The following is an 11,594-nucleotide window of genomic DNA, read 5'->3' on the forward strand; positions in this document are numbered from 1 at the left end:
TTTTCAAAACTTGAAATTAAAAAAATATTACGTTTTATCTTTAATGTAGATGCCGATCCATCAAATGATTTTACTTTGAATGTATATGCAATATAGTTTTTTTTTTACCTCTGGTACGGAATAGTCGATATTTTTTATATATTTATTATTTATATGTATATTTTGTGTTAGATGGAGTGCTAACATATAATATTAACATCAACAAGTATTCCATAATTCCACAAAGATTCGTAAGCGCAACCTTAGCGAGTTGACCAATGAAAATCACTTACGTTGCGCTTACGTCCTTCGTTGCCTCCTAGTGGACCAAGCTTCAAGGCGAGGTGAGGATGACGTCAGACAGACTCGGACTACGTTATATAAATCAACACCCTTTAACATCTTTACCTTTGCACTAATACTAACATTGCTTACATTAAACAAAAGTGAGATTGACGTCAAATATTTATTTTTAAAATTAGTAATAATGATGAATATTACTATTGTACATGGGTTAAATACATTTAATTCATAAAACCTTTTTATTAAACAATTATAACTGTTTTATGTGAAATGTTATGTGCCCAACTAGTTTGATAGTGTAGTCAGAGCTTTAATTGTGTTGGCATAAACGGTAACTGCAATATATTTTTGATAATCACAATTAATCTTCACTATAGTTAAAGATTGAAATATATTAACGCGAGCATTCAAACGCTGATAAAATAGTACGAGTTTTGTACGCGCGCGTCCTCTTCGTTATAACCACGGTGAGTTAACAACAATAGTTTAAGATTGTTTAAGCGTGGTTCTCAGAAACGCAACGCACGGACGTACGCAACAACACAACCAAGCTTTATGACCATGGATTCGTCTCTCGCAACTTAAAATCACCTCGAATGTACTTTGAATGTTGTCGGATAGTCACATCATCCGGACATCTTACGTGTATTGTTAGCCACTTAGTCTGAACAAATCTCTTTATTGGCGGGAAATACGGAGATCAAACGATTCGAACACACACACACACTTATGTCATCTATTGGCTAGGGTTGAACTTCCTCTTGCTAAGACTGTACGCCGGCGGAACATCTTATTTCCCGTGTCGGCTTCTTCATTGTACCTCGTACGTCTTCGTGCGTTTTTGGCCGAGGAGCATACAAGGGAGGGGCAAAAAAAGTGCTAGTTTCCTAACAGGTGTCTTTTCTTATTTATCACGCGACACATAATTGCATTTCTCATACACATCAGAAGATTAAATTCTTGTTTATAGCATAGCATCTTTTGAGAATTAGCACTTAAATTACGGAAATTCAAATTCAAGTTCAAGTTCGAACAATCAAAATAAAGGATGTGACCCAAGAAGACTTACAAGGAGTTCACATACAAAAACAGTAGGCCTAGTCAGACAATACGCCCTCTCCACGAATACTTATAATATAACGAACTTTAAACCAGTACGAACAATGCATAGGCATTTATTATTTAAATGTATATGAATGCATTAAGTGCATGTTGGGTAATTATGTTCATGGTTTGTCATAAAAAACAGTGGCGGACGGAAGGTAATAACCAGGTCATTCATGTAGTTTAGGTATTTACATTTTGATTAAAGCTTGGTTCCCACTAGCGACGCAACGCAAGTGATTTGTCATTGGTTAACTCGCTTGCGTTGCGCGTACTTCCTTGCGTAGCGTCTCTAGTGGGAACCACACTTAAGATACAGTATAATGAACTACCCACCTCACCAACGGTGTCATATCTCATCCTGTTGATCTTGTTGAGGTACGTTGTAGTAATTGGCATGTTATAATCGATGGGGGCGTCCTCTGTTGCGATGGGTCCACTGATGGTTGGGCTAGGTTCGTTGGCGTTATTTGGTGATAAGTGCATCCGTTTAAGACAGTCACTACAGTTCATTAAAAAACGCGTTACGGCCTCACGCGGAAGAAACGCATACGTTTCAGCAATCTGTTTTGTGGAAGAAGTTACTATTAATACTAAATAACACATGGTTAATATTACGAAGGGGTTGGAATCCTTGTTAAGCACCTCTCAAAAGCTTGGTTCCCACTAGGACTGAACGCAAGGACGTAAACGAATGACAAGCGACAGTTCGATTAATTCATCGCTTGGTAAACGCACTTACGTTGCGTTACGTCCTTGTGTTGCGTCTCTGGTGGAAACCAATCATTATGAAAAATCAGTTAAATACTGTTCTTCCTATCTAATCACTGTATTTGGTAACTATTAGGTCCATAATATTAACTTCCAATAAACATTATATCAGGATTAGTTATTAATTACCTTCTGCGTTAAACAATATATTTAAGTATGAGGTGTATGTAACTTACAGCTTTGTATGTGCGCTTCTGTCCAGCGTGTTTACCCCCTCTACAATCTGATTCTACGTGAACTGCATAGATGATGTCAAAAAAGTCTTCGACTACAGCTACACGCTTATAACCCCGATCAATTATCATTCCACTCGATTCCTGAAGAATAGAATATATGTTAATACAATAAAATATAGGTCTTTTATGAGGAAATGATGAGATGAGATATGATAGTGGCGTCAGGATTTTTGCGACAGGAGGAGGGGGGGGGGGTGGGAGGGGCGCATGTCCTCATACGTTCCCCGGAGGATAAAAAAGGGGGTGGTGGTGGGGGGGGGGGGGCATATGGGTGTCAAGATGTGGGGGAAACATTGAACTGGCGCCACCCTTGAATGATGGGGATTACTATGACAACAATAACGTGTAAACTGATGTTGATGATGACGATTATTTTATGATTTTCATTATTAAACAAAATACATCGCCATTGTGTGAATGCAGATTCAATGATGAGAATGAAGAAAATAAAGACAAAAATAAAATAATTTTTAAAATTAGAATATTTGAAAATTATTGTAAGTCTAATACACAATATATGAATACTTATTGTATAGTATTAATAACGTCAAATAACGAAACAAAAACGTGTATGTTCAGATTTTAATGGTGTAATTTAAAAAGTATAATTTATATTATATTCATTTGAATGATGATTTTTTTTTAGTAATGTCGTCAATCAAAAACCTTATCACTTCCAACGCTTATGATAAAACAATTTTCCTTTAATGTCCAATTCAATGACAATTACCAAGACTGATTCCATTTGCGTTAAAATGATTCAAATTGCCGTAGAGAAAACAAAACAATTACTGTCGCTTACAATTTTGATTTCTAGCTAAGAATTCTAAAATTACAGAACGCCCTCATCTATATAACAATTATTTTGAGCTAATAATTGTGGGTAATGTCACGAACTTTTGCCTTAATTCGTTGATGGCGCTGTAGCTATATTTTGGATCATCAGGCTGCAATAATGTGTTTATTTGTTTCGGTAAGCCAATTTATACAATCATGAATAAAATAGTTAACTATTTCTATCAGTGATACACTATCGACTTTTAAGGGCCAGAAATAATGATGTAATAGTAATTAGTCACCTGTGACGCGCAATGTGCGTAGATAAAAGAACAGTTACACCACCCCGACCAAATAAAAGCAACCAAAAACCAACAATATGTATAAATAACTCCATGAACCAACCAAACGCAACCGATAAACCAAGATTAGTAACAAACGACACATAATGAAGTGCATGCCCTATAACCAACCAGCCGATACCCTTCACACTATTATTATTCAGTTGGACAAGTTGGGAAATGCATCAACAAATAAATTTCAATTGTAAATTATAGGGCATGCACTTCATTTTACAATTGTTATTCCCCCTCCCCCAACCAATTTCAAAATCCTTTATCTGCAACTTATTTGACCACCAGTAAACGATGAACCACCATAACTTAAACACAAAACAACCAGCCGATACCCTTCACACTATTATTATGTATTACTTTTTCAGTATTGATTACCACGCAAAGAGAATGAACGATGTAATGTTCGTTCCCCTTATTGTGACGCCTCATTTCACCCTTTTGTCCGCTTTATTACGCGTCAATACACGCAAACAAAACACGGTCGCGTGCCAAACTATATCCTCTTGGGATGATCGTCTATTTGCTACGATTAAGTTACGTACGCGAATGACTGGCTTAGGTTAGGTTAGAAAACGTTATTGTACCACAAAATAAACTATACAGTACATTCATTTTGGTTTATAATATAATATGTATAAATAACAAAGCTTAGGACTTTGGCTGCGGAGACTCTGGCCTCATCAGTCAAGTATTATTAAACTCGTTAGATGGGACGCGCTAATCGAACGACGGCCGGTTTCAACAATAATATTTTCCGGTGTACGAACAATGACAGGATAGTTATTTTAAGAATAAATGCATTAGAGTATATTAATATTGATTTGGTAGTTATATTGGAATTTGACCTATGCAACGCTATACTGATACTTTTATTTATGGGATACTGGTGTATTTTTCGTTTGAAATTTACTGTACTGTAAAACATCGAACAGTTAATTTCATTTTATATCGCGCAGCGGACAATAAATATTAAAAATCCATATAAAAAACGACAAACTCCACAGGTGGATGATGGCTTAATCTCTAAATTGTCTACACTGTAAAAAAAAACTAAATTAAGGCGTGTCTGAAAACAGGTTAACGTTCATTATAATTTTCAATTCCTATACAATAGGTTTGCATAATAGCTATTTGTATCACTCTGGGACAATAAACCGGGAAAGGGAATATAGACAAAGTGTAATGCAATATTGTAGTCGGATATAACGACCCATCGCTAGCCCATTAGTTATGTCTTGAAGCAGTGAGGCAGTATTGGATCGATATCACCCTGCATAATGAAGGTACGGGTCGGGTCAGTCGGCCTCGTGCTGAGCACAACACACTTTATGTGCAAATGCATCAAATGCTTTCAACAAGACAAATCTCAATTGTCAAAGTACATTTTGTCACGTGCCGTGCGCCTATTGTTTTGCATGGTTAATAATTAGAATTCGGTAGGAAAGCGGAGATGATTTTTCTCTCCATCCATTCATTAGTACACGGCGTTCTATCGGACGCTGGAGCTGATTATGCATGCTGTAGGATGATATTCCGTATTAATGTATGTGGTACGATCGGTAGATAGAAAACCCCATTAGCGGTATCAAACGCTTTAGTTTCAATGAAAGCGTGTGTTACGAGTATATCATTATGTGGCTGATTACTACTGCGTTTTTCAGATCTAGCAATATCTTTATTTTTACATCATTAAACTGTAGCATTGATCATATTTTGTTTAATACACTGAATGTTAAATATCGTATAATCCAATAAGACATGAAAAGCCGATGTTATCTTTCAAATTACGTCTCTCATGTATCGCGAGAGAATGAATGTCGTATTTAAAATTCGCATTTGCAAACTCGTGTCGTGACGCCAAGTTGTAACGTCAGTGACACGTAGAATGAATGTCGTACTTAAGATTCGCGTTTGCAAACTCGTGTCGTGACGCCAAGGTGTTGTAACGTCAATGACACGTAGAATGAATGTCGTACTTAAGATTCGCGTTTGCAAACTCGTGTCGTGACGCCAAGGTGTTGTAACGTGTGATACACGTAGAGTGAATACCGTGCATATGTGCGTTTGCTAACTCGTGTCGTGACGCCAAGGTGTTGTAATGTGTACACGTGAGACATGTAGAATGGATACCGTGCATATGTGCGTTTGCTAACGCGTGTCGTAACGTCGAAGGACCTGCCGCAACGTCAGTGAGACGTAAATCAGACTGTTAGACAGACTATAGAAAATGGATATTTTGAGATGCGTTGTGTCCTGCTAGTGGCAACCAAGGTTTACTAACGGTATTCACGACGCGTCACAGTTCACACATTCGAATAATGTTCACACTAATTTATCTCCGTAAGTCTGATAAAAATGATAGTTGATGAATATCACAATTTGCGAAACACAAGAATCTAATATATACCATGTGACGTCATTACTAAACGAGAATCACCCTTGTGGCATGGAGTAGGATGATTTTTTTTGTAATTAAATATCATCGTCTTCCGTCACGTCACAAAAAAACCCACTAGTTATTTTTTTAACACCAAATTATCAATCAAAAATGAGGCCTAAAATTACTTTTATAATAATTGATGGCAGGGTGGCGTGTTTGCCGCCGATGCCCAGACTGCTTCGAAGAACAGAGAATATTATCTGGACAGGCAAAACACCTGGTGGATGAACGAAAACCATATTGAGAGACTCTGAATTAACATCATTTTCACCCATGTATTTGAATATGAATTGATTGAACAAATAATGTATAATAATAAAAGTCAATAATAGTAATAATAATTATATAGGCCTAATGGCAATTGTGAAAGGTACTTGACTGTCGCTAATTATAGCTCTCAGTTCCATATACCCCTATAATGGTATCGTGTCCATTTTTAAAGTATCAGCGTGTCCACGTGTGTAATGTATATAAATGTCCGGGATTATTGATTGAAATTGATTGAAATATATATTTATACTGGGTAACCAAAGACTGGTCTCCCAGAGGGCCCAGTTGGTGATCAGTGGCTGTGATGTACTAATACACCGGGGTAACCCCCTACTCGTCTCGAAAGATGTACTAGGTTCTTTAAAGTGCACACGAGCTAGATGTGTACACTGGACCTACGGTTTATAGTCCTTATCCGAGAAGACTCGTTCTACCACCAGAACCATGGAGTGAGTGAGCCTCGAACCCCTGCCGATGTTATGGCTACGTAATTACGGTTCCACTGTCTTAACCGCTCGGCAACTCACTCACCCGTATTGGTATTATTTACCATAGACGTTGGTTTCGCTAACTTTAGTTGCGGTATTTTACGGTATTAATGTTATGAACTAATTCACTCATACACACTTCTGTATGGCCACAGTACGTTATTTATAACAATGAATGCAAATTCATTGGCTTTCGCGAATTATGTTCAAATGGTCCAATAATTCAATTTTACGCATTTTAAACATTTTTTACGAATTTAGTTCTGTAGTATTGATTTTTCCCAGATATTTATTCGATATGGTGTACTCATGAAGCCTAGGTCAACCCTTGAGTAAGTTTTGCCCTTCTAAAGCCTGTAGGCTCAAGATTGTCAATAAAGCTTTTCACAAGATTTTCCTGATGAAAATGTATTGCAAAATTAATCCTTTCTTGTGACCAGTCGGTGAACACAGGGTCAGCGCAAGGGCACGTCAACGGAGACGAAATTCTGAGAGGATCGCACAAGTTCTCGTGTGACGTTAGCATCGATGTCGTCTAATGACGTAGGATAATCTTAAGAGAACTACATCACCAAGACAAAATAGAATCCAATTATAACGATGTAGTTTATGAATTCGTGTCACTTGCAAAAAATGAAGCCAGAAGGCTGGAATCAGCATAAGGCGAAAAAGTCGAGTTCTGTCAAAATATATTCGGGATTTGGCGCACGACCCATGGTTACAGATATCTCAATTCTCTGACGTAGAAATATTGATATAGACATTTCGGTTGATTAATATGACAGTAACAACAGGATAGCTAAGTAGTATAACTTACGCATAATGTAACACATTTTCCGGAGGCGTAATATTCTTTCTGCTTTGGGTTGAACGAGAGATACGAAATAAAGGGACTGGGACAAAAAACAATTACGATGGCTCTTCCCGGCCTGTCATCATCATACGCATTGAGATTGAGAACACAAAAAAAAAACCTTAAATAAAACCCTTAAATGAATAATATATATTCTATCCCTGAACCCTTAGATATTAAACTTCGAATAATTTTACAATATTAGTTTTATTATTAGACTAACTATAAATTAGGCCTATATCTCGTATTATTAATATAAAATTAGGCTTTATGATTTAAAAAAAAATCGTTTTAATGAACCACCACCATTTCGTAGTATAGATATGAATAACAACAATAATAACGCTGATTAATCATGTTTACCATGTTCATTGATTTATATACGGCAGCTAATCCACTATACCTCCAATAAGTCGCAAGATTCCAATTCTTGCCTCGGATTGGCATTTACACCGACTCCATACCTCTTCTACTTCAATAATTATAATTGATTTTCCCTCTTTGTTTTTATAGTTCTTATTCCGTATCCACGCTTCAATGCCGCAATGAAGACATTGTGGTTCTTCGTCGATCTTACTAGTGACGTCATCATTATTTCAACTACTGTGAAAATTGATCAAGGCTGATGATTGCGTCCCGTGTTGCTTGGTAACCGTTTCACAACAACACACGAGAATACAATCGGTAAAAAGTATTAAAATGAGGAATTAAAAGAAAATCCTATGACGATAATACTAATAATAATAGATATAATATGGGAGGTCCCTGCACCATCATGGAATATAGTTAGGCCTATAGTAATATCAATCGGAACCTACCCGGTAGCGTAGATATTCAATAAATATTGAACTTTCGACTTTATAATAATGGGCTCTCCCCCTGAACGAAAATAGATCGTCCGGTTGATGAATATATTGACAGTAAAAAAAACCGTATACGTGCGCCAACATGTGTATTTTTACGTGCGCCAACATGTGTATTTTTACGTACGCCAACATGTGTATATTTACGTACGCCAACATGTGTATTTTTACGTACCCCAATAAGTGTATTTTTACGTACGCCAACATGTGTACTTTTACGTACGCCAACATGTGTATTTTCACGTACGCCAACATGTGTATCTTTACGTACGCCAACATGTGTATTTATACGTACGTCAACATGTTTATTTTGACGTACGTCAACATGTTTATTTTTTACGTACGCCAAATGTGTATTTTTACGTACGCCAACATGTGTATTTTTACGTACGCCAACATGTGTATTTTTGGTGTTGTTTGCGATGGGACTTTGAGGGTGAATAAAGACGAAAAACGACAAATATTTTTATGATCTAAAATCTTTTTTAAGTACACAGGCTGCTCTTACTAAATTCAATGAACTTTACATTTTGAATGTTGCAATTAATATTAATTACACATTAACGTTCCACTCGTAAAATAGTAAAATGTCAACAAGGCAAACAATTGGAGTCAATAATTAATACAAGCATTCATGTGTAGGCCTACTATGGGTAAGAACGGTACAAACGCTACAGGCCTAATACTGTCAAACTATGTTAAATGCCAAATAGGCCTACTTGTATTGGTTCCCCAAGTAGTAGCGATTTATTTAAAATTGGCGCGCGTTAACATTTTGTCGATTTATGTATGTATATTGATTCGTTGTGTTGTGTCTTCAAAGATAATAAGCCCCATTCAGACTTAATTATTTGCCCGGGTATATTCGCTAATTAGCGATAATGTAGTCTGAACCGACCAAGTATCCCAAATGTACACAATCATAAACAATGTAATACTGTTTAATTTCATGACTTATTCTAAACAGCCACACGCTCGGTCCTCATGTTTTTTTTTTTTGGCCATAAACAACAATCTGATAAAAGAATAATTTTCCTGGTAGGAGGCTTTCATATACAAATAATACCGTCAACATGTCGTAATTAGCGAAGCGTGGCACGCGAAAAAAAAACACATTGCTTTCGAATAAAGGAATAGGTAGGAAAAAGAGGCATTATTCATTGATGTAAATGCAATAAAACTGTGATATACCGTGAAAGTGTAATACACAGTTTATACATTGCAAACAAACAAAAACTAACCATTTGAAGAAACACTGGAAGATGCATTAACACGACACAAACATCAACAAGTGACTCAATTGTCTTAGCGCGTACAACGCGTAAATGATAAAGCTATACCATCCCATAAGTGCGTCAATATGCGTCTTTGCGCGTACATTAAACGAGTCACCTTATGGGCTAAAATAATATTTCCATGATTCTTTTCTTGAAAATTGATTGCCTATTGTCGGAAGAGGAGTTTAACTTAGGAAACAGGTATTTGGAATATTAATATTATTAAATTATTTTTTATCAGTAAGAGTATTACATATTTCTATTTCCTAATTAAACTAATAATAATAAAGTCATGGTTTGATTTGAAAACAGTCAATGACTTAACCGCGTCTGTAAAAAAAAAAAATAGGCCTAAATCCAAAAGAGTAACCACTGATAGTAGGCCTATCTATTCATTTATTTATTTATTTATTGACTGTATACAAACCACATACAGTACATATATTAAATAATTTATATTGAACGTTATAATTTGTTGTATATAATGTTTATTAATTAATGAATCAAGTCTCAAATTAAAAAAAACTAATTACTCATTAATGTAAAGCCTTTCCCCAAAATTAATGAACTAACAAACATACAGGATAAAAGAGAAACTATTTATTAATTTATATAATTATTAATATTATTATTATTAATAATAAATAATTTTAGGTTTTCTTACTGTTGACTTGACAGGAACATAAATGACGTCATCGGTCACTTCGGAGGTATCACTCTTTTCCGGTCCCAACTTAAATCCTTTTGCTTTTAACCAAAAACGAAATTTCGCATTTTCTGTTGTCGGAGGCTCGTCTCCTCTTAGAAATCCGGCAATCCGGTTATATTTTTTCTGCGTTACCGTCTTTGTTTTAGCTCCTTCTCCATAATTTAATTCAGCCCAAGCTTGGTACGTTATTTTTATCTCCTCCTTCGTTAAAACTGGATCCATCGCCGACATCTTTAATGCTCTCTATAAAATCAGACACAATAAGATAATTCCACACGGGTCGGTCCAGTGATGAATATATATTTTTTATTAGACTTGCCGTCAATAAACGAACGTTGGGATGGGAGAAGATTGCTGTAAAGTCGTGTGTTGATTCGTTTCACCTGCTAATAGTTTTCGTTACACTGTGGCTAGCACGGTGAAAACACTATAGCAGACATCAAATATTCAGGTTTCGGACAAAATGACTTGAATACATAATGAGCACGTTACGAGGGGCCTTGTACATTCACTATCGGCCAGGATGGTAACGCGTGCGCTGATTGGCTAGCGTAGACAAAAGTATCTATGTGACGTCACGATGATGCCAGCTGTCCCATTTTGGAATATTTCATATTCATATCATTATAGTAATATACGCGGGGAATTTATCGCTTGGTGGATTTCAGGTGGAATTGTGTCGTGTGGCTTGTAAAGGCTTATCGATCGACGTAATTACAACGAACGTCCCGGGCTAAGCCATCGCAGGCAAACGACTTCACGCCGTTTCTCCATTTTAGAATACACAATATTGTAATAAGCATGATACGCAATTAAAGAAGCTTAGCTAGGCTATAGCATATTGGCGGTTATGATGATATAGCCTGCGCGACGGTTGATTGCGATCGCATATCGCCTTACATACCAGCGACTTTTTACAGGACTATATTTCCACGTTTGCGCCAAGAAAGGTTTCTTTTGTAGGACAATTATGTTCTCACTTGGCCAAGCAGATCAATAAACGAACTAATGTGACTTTCTAAGATGCGTCGGTAAGACGACGTGATATTGCTGCCTTCGTGAACATGCAACCGATTAATAATATTATTCTAGGCCTAGAGTCATAAATTCACTCTCTTCTTGACGACACAATAATGTCTGGCATAATAATTAAACCTAGAAGAAAATG

The 11,594-nt window shown here is 36.4% G+C and overlaps 1 protein-coding gene across 2 annotated transcripts in view; it reads right to left on the reverse strand.

Annotated features, from left to right (window-relative positions):
* LOC140062104 (nucleolar protein 4-like) overlaps positions 1–10,866 on the reverse strand; it is a 59,898-nt gene extending 49,032 nt beyond the window's left edge. Inside the window, exons 1-3 of one of the 2 annotated variants that reach the window (XM_072108153.1) lie at positions 10,382–10,866; positions 2,334–2,474; positions 1,723–1,950 (exon numbers count right to left, since the gene is read on the reverse strand). In XM_072108153.1, coding sequence (XP_071964254.1) covers positions 1,723–1,950; positions 2,334–2,474; positions 10,382–10,657 — 645 coding nt within the window. In that variant the 5' untranslated portion in view covers positions 10,658–10,866. Of the gene's footprint in view, positions 1–1,722; positions 1,951–2,333; positions 2,475–7,940; positions 8,114–10,381 lie in introns of those variants that run through there. The other variant, XM_072108154.1, reaches the window with a different exon arrangement.
* Between the last annotated feature and the right edge of the window lie 728 nt (positions 10,867–11,594).

The sequence above is a fragment of the Antedon mediterranea genome, chromosome 11, assembly GCF_964355755.1.
Source record: "Antedon mediterranea chromosome 11, ecAntMedi1.1, whole genome shotgun sequence".
In the NCBI taxonomy this organism is placed as follows: domain Eukaryota; kingdom Metazoa; phylum Echinodermata; class Crinoidea; order Comatulida; family Antedonidae; genus Antedon; species Antedon mediterranea.